The sequence below is a fragment of the Plectropomus leopardus genome, chromosome 18 (assembly GCF_026936395.1).
Source record: "Plectropomus leopardus strain MGB_pleo_1.0 chromosome 18, ASM2693639v1, whole genome shotgun sequence".
NCBI classification, from domain to species: Eukaryota; Metazoa; Chordata; class Actinopteri; order Perciformes; family Serranidae; genus Plectropomus; species Plectropomus leopardus.
The window spans coordinates 32,697,311-32,712,136 of record NC_142193.1 but is presented as its reverse complement, the minus strand read 5'-3'; the positions used below and the strand labels follow the sequence as shown (position 1 = coordinate 32,712,136).

The 14,826-nt window shown below is 41.9% G+C and overlaps 2 protein-coding genes across 3 annotated transcripts in view; one reads left to right on the top strand and one right to left on the bottom strand.

Moving 5' to 3' along the window:
- The window catches only part of LOC121957144 (phosphoribosyl pyrophosphate synthase-associated protein 2), a 188,561-nt gene that overhangs the window by 149,937 nt on the left and 23,798 nt on the right, over nucleotides 1–14,826 (bottom strand). The window lies entirely within an intron of this gene.
- Nucleotides 1–14,826, top strand: part of LOC121956098 (neurabin-2-like) — a 34,858-nt gene that overhangs the window by 10,677 nt on the left and 9,355 nt on the right. For both annotated transcript variants that reach the window (XM_088069346.1, XM_042504198.2), the window contains exons 5-11: nucleotides 318–1,022; nucleotides 9,513–9,645; nucleotides 10,459–10,579; nucleotides 11,686–11,790; nucleotides 12,127–12,262; nucleotides 14,067–14,210; nucleotides 14,735–14,788. In XM_088069346.1, coding sequence (XP_087925472.1) covers nucleotides 318–1,022; nucleotides 9,513–9,645; nucleotides 10,459–10,579; nucleotides 11,686–11,790; nucleotides 12,127–12,262; nucleotides 14,067–14,210; nucleotides 14,735–14,788 — 1,398 coding nt within the window. The remainder of the gene's footprint in view (nucleotides 1–317; nucleotides 1,023–9,512; nucleotides 9,646–10,458; nucleotides 10,580–11,685; nucleotides 11,791–12,126; nucleotides 12,263–14,066; nucleotides 14,211–14,734; nucleotides 14,789–14,826) is intronic.

The window sequence follows — 14,826 nt, the reverse complement described above, 5'->3', positions numbered from 1 at the left end:
GCGTTTTCAGGATTTTAGGGCGTTTCTGCGGTTTCAACACATTTCTAAGATTTTAGGATGTTTCCGGGATTTTGGGGCATTTTTTGGATTTACTACATTTCTAGGGTTTCAGGACGTTTTGAGGGTTACAGGACATTTGTAAGATTTTAGGACTTTTTTTGGATTTCAGGAATTTCTAAGATTTAAGGATGTTTCCAGGATTTTAGGAGGTTTCTCGAAATTTAGCACATTTCTGGGATTTTAGGACGTTTCTAGCACCTTATGGATACTAAAAGTACAAAAAACAATTCAAAGATTTCTCTGTCTTTTTTTCTCAGGGGAAGGTGCTCCCTCCAGGTAAGGAGGCGCGCGAGGAGGCGGCAGCAGGAGTTGCGAGCGTCCGTGCAGCAGAGCGTCCGGAGGTGGCTGCTTCTCTACAGAGGAGCACAGGAGAAGTGAAAGCCAGCGAGGAGAAGGAGGGGAGCGGACAGTCAGGAGAGCAGCTCTCCTCCTCCTCTTCGTCCTCGGTGACCGTCACTTCCTCCTCTTCCTCTTCGGAGGTTAAGCCGGAATCGGAGGCGACGGCGACTGAAGCCGGGGGCTCGAGTACGGGGGCCGCGTCGGACACAGAGCCACAGGCGGATGAACTGGACGGCTCCGGGGGCGGCTCTGAGGCCGGAGCCAGGCTGGTGCAGGCCGAGGTTCACGCCTCCCTGGAAAACGGAGAGAAGGAGCCTCCCGGTTCCTCTCCGTCCTCGGAGGAGAGAGAGGCGGACTCTGAGAGGAGGGAGGAGGAGGAGGAGAACGACGACGACGGGTCGAGGAAGGAGGATTACTCGGAGGGAGATCTGGTGGATATCAGCGCGTACAGCGGGCTCGGGGAGGAGGACTCTGGGGGCAGCCAGCTAGACGATGAGGAGGACGAAGAAGACGAGGAGGCGTATCAGCCGGAGACCAGCTGCTCCGAGATCCCGGGCCTCCCCGAGGAGGAGGAGCCTCCGCCGCCCAACAGGAAGATTAAATTCAGCACTGGGCCGATTAAGGTCAGTGAGGTTTTGTTGGATGTAATTACTTTTTAAAACTCGGTCAGAGCCTTAACCCTTTGAGACCTGAGTGCATGGAAAGAAGGTAATGAACAACTTAATACAAATGCCCCAAAATCAGCAAGCAATTACAAAAAAAAACAAGAAACAAGAAGAAAATGACAAAAAATATGCAACAAAAAAAGTAAAAAGTAAATAAATAAATAAAAACATACAGAAGACATAGCATAATTTTTTTATTCTAAGAATTATAAATATAATTTTCAGGGAATTTTCTCTTAGTTTTTTGATAATGTCTGACAGTACCGTCCAGCTTATTTTCAGCAAATTTCCCTCTCACCTTTAACTTTTTTTTTCTTTTTAATTTGAGGACAATTCTTGCCAAGTTCCTCATTAAGTTTTTTCTCGTTTTCAGATGAAAAAAAATGAACTAAAGTAAAATGTAAAATGTGAAAAGAAGATGACCAAATTAGTCAAATTAGAAAATACAGTTCTAAAAAGAGATTATTATAATTTAACAAAAAGGAGTCCAGAAACCAATATTTCTATATATTTATTTATATTTTATCATTATATATCTAAAATGATGTTAGGGATAAAAATGTATGTTGTACGTTTTTTTTTCTCCTTTTTTCAGATAATTTACTGTTTTTTTAACTGTTTTTTGTTTTTCTTTTATTGCTAATTTTCGCATAATATTCTTGAAACTTTTTACTCTTTTTGGACAAATTTGGGGTAATTTCTTGATATGTTGCTGATTGCCCTCCTAAAATGCTTTTGAGAGAAATCAAGAGAATTTGCTCAGATTTGAAAGGGTTAAAAAGAAGAGAGTTGCAGCGGACCTGCGGTTTTTGGTACATGAAGACTAAACGCAGGTTTGAAGATGACGACAGACCATAAAAAACATTAGTGTGATTCATTTTTGCAGCGCTGAACATTTGGAAAAAGGTGTTAAAATGATAAAATGGGAGAATACGGAAGCTGAAAAGCTTCATTGAAGGCTTTGTACAGATGTGCACGTGTGCGCGCTCCGTTATCTTCCGTACGCTGGAAACTACAAAAAAGAGATTAAGAGAAATGATTGAAAGACTCGCTGACTTCCTCCTTCGTTAACATCACACACACACACACACACACACGCACACACACATGGGTTGCTCGGGGGATTTTGCTCTTTGATTTCGCCACAGTATTTCCTGCTGACTCTAGCTCAAACTGTGTGTGTGTGTGTGTGTGTGTGTGTGTGTGTGTGTGTGTGTGTGTGTGTGTGTGTGTGTGCTTGTGAAACACGCCTCAACACGCCGTAATGAAGCCGTCACATTAGCAGCAGACTTCCTCAGAGACGACTGCAAAACATCGACTGACATTATGTTTTATATTTTATGCAGCTGAAGAGACCCAAAAGTGAGATCTGCGAGGTGAAACACGGATTAAAGTATTCAGACAGGACAACTGCTGCCTTCATGTGCTCCTCAGAAATATCGTATTTACAAGTTACGAACACACGAACGACCTCCAAAGTCACAATTACAAGCGGGAAATTTTGACTCTCATTGACTCTCATTGACTCACACTGACATAGAGTCACATTTTAATATCTGCATCTGTTAGCTGCAGCAGACAAACTGAGCCGTAAAGCAGCGAGGCGAGTTCACCAACACTGAGAACAACGTTCTTCGACACGAGGCGCCGACTTGACCACATAAATGCATAAACATGGCGGCAAAAAGTCAATGTTTGGACAGTGGTAAGAAACTTTTTAATTCATTCACCTATTAAATATCAATTAAAAATGTAAAATGGTATTAATGTTGTGACCTAGATTAGATATAAAAATATATAAAAATGAAATATATACGATATATAAAAAATAAAATAATATATAAAAATATAATGTATAAAATATATATGAAAAATAAAATAACATATAAATAAAGTGTAAACAGCTTTCAGCCTCTCGTCGTCGTGTCCGCTCGTGCAGGCGGCAGAAGATAATGAGGAGACGCGTTTTATTTCAGGCCAGGCGTCAGGTCAGAAATGAATTCTTTACATTTTCGTGGACCTTAAAGCCGTTAACCACTGACCTCTTCAGCCACAGAGCAGCTAAAAGTAGACATGTGGCCTGAGGCGGCGTTGTTTACTACCGAGGTAACGGCTGCAGTCAGCTGCTGCCGAGGTAACCGCGTGGAGCGGCGTCTGCAGCTGCTGCGGCGAAACCACCTGCTCAAACCACCAAAAACATCTGTGTTCAGCATCACTGAGCACAAAAAGTAGCACAGTTCTGGTGTTTTCTGATGTTGCCGTCTGATGCTTTTTATTTAACCCTCCAGGGCCTGATTTGATACTGCACACACTTGTATCGCTCTGTGCACAAAATGCACTTTTTTAAAGTCATTTAAATAATATTATACATTAACATGCCTGTGTCTTTCTCATTTCACAGTTAACCCTTTGAAACCTGAGCAAAAATTTCTTTGCAACACATAAGAAGAAGGCAATGAGTGGAAAAAAAAGACCTAAAAAATGAATGAATATTAAAAATGAATGTGGAAAAAAATTAGAAATAAGTAACATTATGTGAAAATGTGTAGAGAAAAAACCAAAAGAAAGTAAAAAAAAGAAAATTACCTAAAAAATTAGTGGGCAAAAAGAAAAAAGTGAAAAAATAACATTAATTGAAAATTTGTTTAAAAAAAAGGCAAAAGAAAAAGAAAGTTAAAAAGAAATAAAAAATTACGAGAAAATTTGTGAAAAAAATGGAAAAGAAAGTTTAAAAGAAGGGAAATGACCTGGAAAATTGCCTGTTTGGTTGTTTGTCTCCAGCCGCTGTGATTCTCTGACTCTATAACTGCGAGTTATTTTCGTAAAAGTTTGCAGCTCATTCGGGTCAGGTGTTTTTTGGTGTTCGGAGAGGTGTTGTGCTGCAGGGATCAGAGCCAGCGAAGAGACACTCGCTGCCCGGACACGTCGGTCGTTATTACTCATTTTCCAAACTGGTCGGTAATTGCTGCTCTGACATCACGAGTTACTTCAAGTCAGAGTCAGACCGGAGAGCTCAAACACGGTCTGGAGCCACACGAGTCTCCACCCTCTCGCCTCCACAGCACGCCCTGTTGTAAAAACCTCCTCGATCTCTTCACAGAAATGCAACATGAACAACTCTGCAGAGAAAATGATGCTGCATTCACGTGATGTCAGAAGGTCGTACTTTCAGATTTGGGAGGTCGTTCTTCTGAAGGTGCTAAAGTGGGAACAACATGAGGATGAGTTGCATTTTTGCTGAGAGCGTTTAAACCAGATGTCGAACAGTATTATTTTTCAGGGCAGCTACTGATTATTATTAGTTAAAGAGACAAGTAACCCATTTTTGAAACTGATATGCATTTGCAATAAAAATTAAAATCTTTGTCAATATTTAGAATTTGGAATATAACAAACTTCAACACAAATTTGTTTTAAATACGTTTAGAAAATGTTTGATCAAAACTTAAACTTGCAACATCAAATAAAGCAAATTCCCTGCAACATAAAAATGAATAAGCTCCCTGAGGTTTTACAAAGTAAAAGTTCCTAATTTTTCTCTTCTTTTTTGTTGTTGTTGTTACGGGTCATTTTCTTGAAATTTTTATTAATTTCTTGTTCATTTTTGAGTCTGACCAAACACTGACTTTTGTCCACCACGTTTATGCATTTATGACATGAAGTCAGCGACTCGTGTTATAAAATAACGTTGTTATCAGTGTTAGTATACTCGCCTGGCTGCTTTACAGTTTAAAGTTTGCTCACTGCAGCTAAAAGATGCAGAAACTAAAATGTGCAACGACTAAAAGTCAATGAGAGCTACGAGGAACAAAATAACAAAATAAATTATTTTTACCATCAGTTGTTGACATTGTTTTCATGCTTCTGCCCTGAAACGTCACACAAACATCACAACTAAGCAACAGGTATCATTGAAGTTTCCCAATTTCCCACTCGTATTTACGAGTTTGGAGGCTGTTGATGTGCTCGTTAACTCATAAATACGATATTTCTGAGGAGCGCCTGAAGGCAGCATTATTTCACACTAACACATGAACTCAGCGTTAACGGTGAAGAGTTATAAACGATCAGTCACAGGCTGTGAAACAGTGTTGAAGAGGCCGCGTCGTCCTGATTGTCACATTTAAAGACACACTGAATCTGCCGTAAACACGGCGGCCTCTGTGCGTCTGCAAAAAGCTGCTGGAATGCTGCTGGGTGTGTTTGTTTTCCTTGAGCACACACACACACACACACACACACACACACACACACACACACACACACACACACACACACACACACACACACAGCTGGGCGGAGCCGATCGATAAGAACCACAGAGTGAAGCTTTGTTAGGAGGAAATGACACCTGGTGTGTGTGTTGACGTGAGCTGAACATCATCCTTTTACAGAGTTCACGGATTCATGATGGCGACTGAAACAATAAACGCGCAGTAGAGAGGAGAAGGCGGGTGAGATTATCGTGGATGTGTTGTGACAGGAAGGTTTGGAGGGGTGTTGGCTTCACTTCACCTTCAGCATCAACAACTCAGCGCCATAACAGTGAAAAATGTCCAGCCCAGCTTCCTTACACCAAAGGCGATGCCATCGAATGTCCGTTTTTTTCTGTTTAAAGTTTAAAACACAAAGTTTGTTGTCATGGTGGAACAAAGACGAGAAGATAAAGTCGTAGTTGAGAAAGTGTAACTAAAATACTGTTGATTGACTAATTGATTATTTAAGCTGTAGCTCAACACTGTTAAACGAAAGCATGACTTAGATGAGGAGATCTTATCTAAGATCGTTTCCATGGAAACACTCCAGAGGGTAGGTCCACCCTCAGTAATGGCCTGCAGGCACGTTTTCTAGTCCCTGTCGAACCTTAGTGACAACCTGTGGACACCTTTTCTAGTCCCATTTGCAACAGCCCGCTCCAGCGTGGGGACATGTCCAACAGCCCCCTCCAGCGTGGGGACATGTCCAACAGCCCCCTCCAGCGCAGGGACATGTCCGACAGCCCGCTCCAGCGTGGGGACATGTCCAACAGCCCGCTCCAGCGTGGATATGTCCAACAGCCCGCTCCAGCGCGGGGACATGTCCGACAGCCCGCTCCAGCGCGGGGACATGTCCGACAGCCCACTCCAGTGTGGACAGAGTCCTGCAGTCAGGAGAGGTTGGCCTATTATCAGCACAATGTGCTGAAATTTACCTGAAGTTTGTTTAAGGTGGAGCTTTAAATCTTTATATAATGCTGGAACTTGCAGGACTTCCGGTTTACAAGTTCAAAAGGTTAATTTTAGAAGCATGTCCCTGATCCTTTGATCCCGCCTCCCCTCTGTTCATCACATCTGTATCTCAGGACCACAGCAGCGTAGAGGCTGAGAGACAGCGGCAGGGTTTCATCGTGTCTCTGCTCCGTCCTGATCCAGTTACCTGCCTGAGATCCTGGAGTGACTCAGACTAATTCACCACTCAGCCAACGTGGATTAGCGGCGAGTCTGCGTCTATTTTTAGCTTCAGTGTGTGCTTCGTATAGTTTTATTTTGTTTTGTCTGTATTCTTTTCAAAGGAGCACTGTGCAGGATTTAGTGACGTCTAGTGGTGAGGACAGCAGATTGCAGCCAGCTGAAACTTCAGGTCCGAATTTCTTCAGTTTTCTTAGTACAGGAGGTTTTATTAGGTGCTGAATTATTCACGGAGATCTCTTCCTCTCAAAAACAAACAGACCAGCTGATTTAAACTGCTCAAAATGCTGAATGAGGATGGATGATGTGAAACTTGTTTATAGAACATAGTTGGCAATTAACCAGGACATTAAAGGGTTAACCTGACCTGCTGTGGCTCTGCGTTCAGGGTAGTAGGAGGCGGTCTGTGATGGATCTGATTATGTGGAGGTTTTGGAGTTGATTGTGCCGTGTCTTTGAAATCCAGTAATAATAATAATAATAATAATAAGAATAATAATAATTATTATAGATTTTATTTTTGATGCACTTTACATTTGAAGCAAATCTCAAAGTGCTACATGATAAAATCCACCCCGACGTCTCAGGTTACGTCAGGATACAGACGTCTGAGTGAGCTGCTGGTGCTGGTAGAAAACTTTTCCTGGCTGGTCATTCAGGCTGTTTTCCTGCATATTTTAATCAATAAAAGCTGCACAGTGCCGTCTGGGAGAAGTGACGCTCAAGAATTCATTACTTAAAGTGACTGAAAGTTATTTGACAATCATTTTTCTGTGTAATCGATTCATTGTTTAAGTCTTTCTTTAAGCAAAAATGTTTTGCTGGTTGTGTGTTTAGTCTATGATGTGTTCATGTTTGTTAACCCTTCGAAACCTGGGCAAGTTGGTTTGATTTTTTTCAAAAACATGGGGGGAAGGCTAAAAAATCAGCTGCAAATTAGGTAAAAGGTTCAAGAAAATGATGTGGAGAAAAAAATGCAATAGAAAAAAAAAATCCAATTTTTGAAAATATGATTATTTACCTGCTAATTATAAATATAGTTTTTTGGACATTTTCTCCTTGATTTAAAAAAAAAAAAACACAACATTTTCAGATATCTGCCATTTTTAAAAGAGATCAAACCACTCTGCTTTGCTTTCGAAGGGTTAAACAGCCTGTGAAGGGGTCTGAGTGCAGCAGAGGAAACTGATCCAGGTTTCAAAGGGCTGAGTGTCTCTGTCGGGGGACGATGTGAGCTCGGGGAGTTTTTCTGTCAGCTCGTTTCGATTTGTTCTGCATCATCACATGAGCAGAGCCACACCGCCAAAATAAAAGCATGTTATTGTTGCAGAAAGAGATAAAAATCTTGAAGCGTCTGAAGTGATGAAGAGCTGCTCTAAAAGGGATTTTTTAGGTTCAGTGGATTGAAAGATTTGACCTTTGGCACTTGTTAACATTAAAGAGGCGCTTCAGTGATTCTGCATATTCATGTTTTTAGAGGTGAACGGTTCGTTTTTATGCTCCACATGTTGGTGGTGTTTCTGTGACGATGACTGTGTGTGCAGGGGATGCTCTGAAGCTACATATACACACACTTTACACACACACACTCCACACACGCACACACACACACTCTACACACACACACACACACACACACACACACATAAACATGGCTTTAAAGTTACTTAACAGGAAGGAAATGTGACTACAGGAAACGGTTTAACAATCACGCCCTCTGACCCTGTTTGTGTGTGTGTATGTGTTTGTGTGTGTGTGTGTGTGTGTGTGTGTGTGTGTGTACATCAGTCCTCTACATTGAGGGTTATGTAAATAATACTGTAACCATCGCCTCCTACACATAAAGGCCTGTGGCGCTGTCTCTATCTGTATGTACACACGCACACACACACACACACACACATTAGCATATCTGCCAGACGGGGACAGAGCGAGAGAGCGGGTCAGTGGTGGTGCCAAACTCAAGCTGGGCAAGCCTGCGGTTGCTATGGGAACGAAGCCACGTGATGGTGGATGTGGTCACCGGGGAGACAGATGCTGCGGACCTTCCAGCGAGGGGGGGAGGGGCGTGATACAGAGCGTGGAGGGAAAGATGTGAACGACGGGATGGAGATGAGGAAAGTGACCCACATATTTAGTTTTCCCTGTGAAAGTGAAATGCGTCAGATTTCGTTGTAAAGTGACGTCTCTCTTCCGTGTCTGCGTGCTTCTCTCAGAGCGTGCTGGGATGCGAGTCAGCGGCGCTGCAGAGCGGCTGGAGGAGGATTTTATTGTGTGACTCTCTCACAGCTGCAGGATCAGAGACGTTCGTCCTGTGAACGTTCCTGTGCTCCACACCAGCTGGCTTCACATTGCAGACTTGCTTAAGCTTATTTTCCTTGAAATTTCGATACACACACCGAGCTGTGTTTTGGAGAATGTCATGTGACTTTGTTGTACTTTTCTACAGTGACGTTTTTCAAAACAACTTGGCACGTCGGGGCTTCAGGACACTTGCATTACTTCAGACGAGCAGCCCGGAGACATTTTGTGGTTTTATGATGTATGTTTTTAACATTTGAACCCAGTCACCACTTCATTTGCTGTGATTGTTGGCTGAATGATGGGTGAATTTTCATTTTTGGGTGAAATATCCCTTTAAATTACAAAAAGTAGAAGCTGTCATTATGCTGAATGGCTTATTTCAGAATTATGATCCTAACTGATTTATTTGAGGGTTGTTTTTTTCTCGTTATTTTCTTAGTTTTAAAGGTGGTATTACGGTAAAGTGAGTTTGGTTTTGTTTCTGGTTGTTTTTTTGTTTTTGTTTTTTTGTCTTTTGTCTTATATTTCTAGCTTTTCTGTTATTTGGAATGACGGTTGATTTGCAAGATCGATGTCTGGGTCACAGGCAGGAGGACCGAGGAGACGAGGAGACGAGGAGACAAGGAGGCACTAAACAGAGAATCGAGAACAGCCCGCTGTCATGCTGTCTGACCTTTGACCTTTGCCCTGTGTGCAGGTCTTCACCACCTACTCCAACGAGGACTACGATCGCCGCAACGACGATGTCGACCCGATGGCGGCCTCAGCCGAGTACGAGCTGGAGAAACGAGTCGAGAAGCTGGACCTGTTTCCTGTGGAGCTGGAGAAAGGTACACACACACACACACACACACACACACACACACACACATCTTCACAATCATTGAGAGTCACTCAGTCAAGCCTCTTATGTCACTACACACACACACACACACACACACACACGTGTTGGTGGGCGCTCCGTAATCTCTTTATGGGATTATGCTCAGTGCAGATTAGCCGAATGAGCAGCTGGTCATTCTGGAGGGATTTGAACCAGCAACCCTCCATGACGGCAGCTCACAGCAGCAAAATAACCAAAAAACACGAGTGCTCCAGTTTGCTCGATTTCAAAATTTTCATATCGAGAGAAGTGATGTCATCCATAAAAGCAAATACTCACATGATGTCTGTGTGTGTGTGTGTGTGCGTGTGCGTGTGTGGTATATCTCTGTGTGTGTGTGCGTGTGTGTGTGTGGTATATCTGTGTGTGTGTGTGTGTGTGTGTGTGTGTGGTATATCTGTGTGTGTGTGTGTGTGTGGTATATCTGTGTGTGTGTGGTATATCTGTGTGTGTGTGTGTGTGGTATATCTGTGTGTGTGTGTGTGTGTGTGTGTGTGTGGTATATCTGTGTGTGTGTGTGTGTGTGTGTGTGTGGTATATCTGTGTGTGTGTGTGTGTGTGTGTGTGTGTGTGTGTGTGTGGTATATCTGTGTGTGTGTGTGTGTGTGTGTGTGTGTGTGTGTGTGTGTGTGTGGTATGTGTGTGTGTGTGTGTGTGTGTGTGTGTGTGTGTGGGGGATATCTGTGTGTGTGTGTGTGTGTGTGTGTGTGTGTGTGTGTGGTATATCTGTGTGTGTGTGTGTGTGTGTGTGCGTGCACAGACAGTGACGGTCTGGGCATCAGTATCATCGGGATGGGTGCTGGCGCTGACATGGGTTTGGAGAAACTGGGGATCTTCGTGAAGACGGTCACGGAGGGAGGAGCCGCTCAGAGAGACGGCAGGTACCGTGTCCACCTGTCCTTTATGTTTGTCTTCGTGTGTCTCACGGAGGATTTTTAACAGAGGTGTGCATGTTGTGTGATCTGTTTTCTCCCAACAAACCGTCAACAGTCATAAACAGACGGCAGAACGCGTTACGAGTCAAAGTTTTAATGAAAGACGAGAAAAAAACAACCTCTGTAATAAATGAAATGTTGAAAAATGAATTTTGAAAATATAGTTATTAAATCCCATTAAATGACACAAATGTAAACTTTTCAGCATCATTTAGTCCAGTTCGAACAAACTTAAGAAAATGTGTAAACAGTATTCGTATGTCTTGCTCTTCTGAGCCGTCATCAGCTGCTCCGACAGCAGACGCAGCCGTGAAACGGAGAGAAAAAGCTCCGTGAGGTTAAATTTAATGTCCCCGCTGTTTGAAATCCTCATGTGTGGATGGTGTTATGAGCAGAGGACGTGCAAATAGTGGGGAATCCTGGATTTACATGATTTCAGTCATAAGATAATTTAATGTCTGTTAGTCCTAGTCTCGTGTCAGACGTCCTTGTAATTTTTATTTATTTTTTTTAATTTTTGAAATTTTTATGTACACAACTTTAAAAAATCGCGCCCAAAATCAACAACAAAAAAACAAAACAAAAAAATCATCAACCGCATCCTTTTTGTTTTTTGTTGAATTTCAGTTGACCGAAAGTCAGAATTTGGTTTTATCTTTATCACAGAAATCGGCTGACCTTCGACCTTAGTCACCAGTTTGTACTGAACATTTCAGTCTTTTTAAATGATTTCATCATTTTAGTCAAACTCCTGTCACATAACGTCGAATCATGACCCGATGAAGGGGTTAAATGATGCAGAGCGAGTCTCCGGGCCTGATGTGAAGGTCCACGCTGAGCCGTGCGCTGCTCATCGGTTTGGACAGTTGTGCGAGTTTCAGAACCAGATCAGCTCACAGTTTTCCCTCCGAATTTTTGTTTAAAAATGAGCAGTGCAAGAACTTTAAGGGAAGAACAAAACACTGAAAGCAGAAAGAAAAGCTGAGCTGAGCTTGTTTCTCTTTTTTTTTCATTTTCACACGATGTATTTTTGTGTATTTGTGTGTGTTTAGGATCCAGGTGAACGACCTGATCGTGGAGGTCGACGGGACCAGCCTGGTCGGAGTCACTCAGAGCCTCGCTGCCTCTGTCCTCCGCAACACCTCCGGCACCGTCAGGTCTGACGCACACACACACACACACACACACACACACACACACACACACACACACGCTGAATTCACATGTTGTCTTTTTGGAGCTGTATGTTTTTTGGCAGATTTGTGATATAAGTTGCGTATTTTTCAGGGTTTTGGTTGGTATGTGCTAAAATTCTCAGGTTTGTGATGGATGCATTTTCTGTTTTTGCACTTGTTTGGTGTGAATTTTCCGGATTTTTGTGCACTTGAATCTTTCCATGTTTGTGAGTTTGACGTTTTGATGTTTGCTGTGTTTGAATCTGTCAGATTTTGTGATTGCGGGTCTTGAGGTGGCTAACTTTGAGTGTTTTCCAGGTTTGTGATTGGTCGGGAGAAGCCGGGGGAGCAGAGCGAGGTGGCTCAGCTGATCCAGCAGACTCTGGAGCAGGAGAGGTGGCAGAGAGAGATGATGGAGCAGAGATACAAACAGTACATGGACGACGATGAGGAGGTACACGCTTGGACTCTCAAAGACACACGGGACGCACACAAACATTCATTTATTTATTTCATTTAACCTTTATTTAAGCAGAAATAGTCCCGCTGAGATCCAAAACCTGCTTTTAAAGGAGTCCTGGCCGAGATAGCAGCACGAAGAATTTCACATAAGAAGAAGAAGAAAACTAAAACACAACAACAAAACAAACAGCACAAAAATTCAAACACAAGCAGCAGACAACATTCACATTCAGTGTCCAAAAGGTCCTTAACGGTCCGGTTTTTAAAATCTCTCACGCTGATGAAAGAGTCCACTTTAAGGCGGCTCTGACGCCAAGATGATGGAGAAAAAACACGGAAAGCACTTTCACCAAAGACTGTGCGAGCTCCAGGAACCACAAAATTCAAAAAAGAAAAGTCAAATTTTATGAAAATACCAAAATCAAAATTGAGGAAGCGTCAGCAGGTGTGCGACCAATCACTGAAGCTTATACTGTACAGCTTATACAGATCTGTGTGTGTGTGTGTGTGTGTGTGTGTGTGTGTGTGACAAAATGTCGGTCTGTGTGCCAACACGTGGCCCGTCTTCTCAAACTCGGTCCAGCTTCTCCACCTTGTGGTCACAGAGGGAAACTGACGCATCAGCGCCACAACACAAACATTTAAATAGTTTCATAAAAGAACAATTAACCAAACAAATGTAGTTGTTCCAGGAGCACGCTCCATTTTTCCATAACTCTGGGGTCAGTGGGCTGAATTTAACGGGAAAATGCATTTCCTTCAGAGAATGTGTGTGAATGCTGACAGCTGAAAGAATATGAAAAGTTGCCTGAAAAAGCTGCAGGTTAAATGTGTTTAAGCGCCCTGCAGAAAAATCTGGAACCTTAAATGTAAAAGTGGGAGATGTGGAAACAGACCTGCATTTCCCAAGAAACTCGATTTGTGAACTTTAAAAAGCAACAAAGTAGAGAAAGTTGAGTTGAATACAATTGTAAATGTTCTTAAAGAGCATACCACTTTGACGAAAGTACGCAGAAGTATTCGTAGTTTGAAAGATCTACGAGAGAAGTATAAGTACGTTGTGTCTTCCTGAAAACTTAAAAGAAGTATGTCTGATTCTTTTCGGTTTCACTGTATATTTTGATATTTTGAAAAAGCTTAAAATTTGATCATATTATTGTCTATGGGCTTTTTTTTTTTATTTCAGCGTCAGTAAATTATTGTTACTAGAGTCCCGTGGTAAACGTCCTGTTTCCATCTCAGGGCTTTTTTTTTTTTTTACCAAAATAAACAAATATATGTTTATAATTTAAAGTGCAGCGCTACATCTTAGTTAATGCATTTTTGTCAGCAGTAATGGTGGTCGTGTATTAATGTGAAGCTAATTAACTTTGTCATGTAGAGAAGACGGTTGAGTATTTCAGTGGAAGTCATTTACAGTCGGTAGCTGCATTTCAGAGCACTGAAAGAGCTTCTGTCAGTTCATTTGTAACTTCATACTTACAGTTTGTGTTGTGCTGCAGGCTCCACTCAGCATTTATAACATTTTATATGACACACACTCCTCCAGATTAAATTATGCAGCAATTTATGAAGAGAGAAAGCAGTGGAAGTGGGAGTTCGTCACTGTGATCTGCAGCATCTTATTGCCAGGTTCTTGCAGATACACAGTTAGTTCACAACCAAAGGCTCGAGTCGAGTACTCTGTGCAGTGTATGCCAGGTGCACTTTGGGTAATTTTACCACAAAATATTTAAATAACTAAAATTGTTAATGTGTCTTTTCATCTCTCCCCGTCTCTTCCTGTTTCCCTGCAGACAGGTGAGTACGCGACAGACGAGGAGGAGGAGATGAGTCCCGTGTTTCCAAACTCCATCGAGGTTTTCGACCTGGCCGAGAACCAGGACATGTTGTCTCCTGTGGAGCTGGACCCCGAGAAGCTGGCCCACAAATTCAAGGAGGTACATGTGATTTTGAACATTCGGATCCTGAATTTACCCTTAAATCCAAAAATGATGGGCTTGATTTCGTTCAAGATCATGGGAGTAAGAAAGGCAATAATTAACTTAACAATAAATAGCCCAAAACTAGAAAATGAGCAAAAAAAAAACCAAAAACTGTAGAAAAAAACAAATAATTAATAAAATTACTTTAAAAAATCTAATTTTTTTTTTTTACAAATACATAAATATAAGAATTAAAATATAGTTTTCTAGACTTTTTACCCTAGTTTTTTCCTTGTCATTTTCTCGCACACTTTTTACTAAATATTATAGTTTAAAGGACATTTCTTACAAAGTTGCTCTTTGCCTTTTTTGCCATTATTTTAAAAGAAAACAAGCAATTGTCTTCAGATTTCAGAGGTTTTAATGCTTGTGAAAGGTGTCTGAATGCATTACTAAAAAAAAGTTTCAGTTTCCTAGTGTTTGCAGTTTTGGTGATTTTTTTTCCCTCGTCTTTCTTCTCGACGTGTCTCCGTCTGCAGCTCCAGATCAAACATGCAGTGACCCAGGCGGAGATCCAGCTGCTGAAGAGGAAGGTGAGGACACTTTCAGTCTCTGCTTAAATAAAAACACA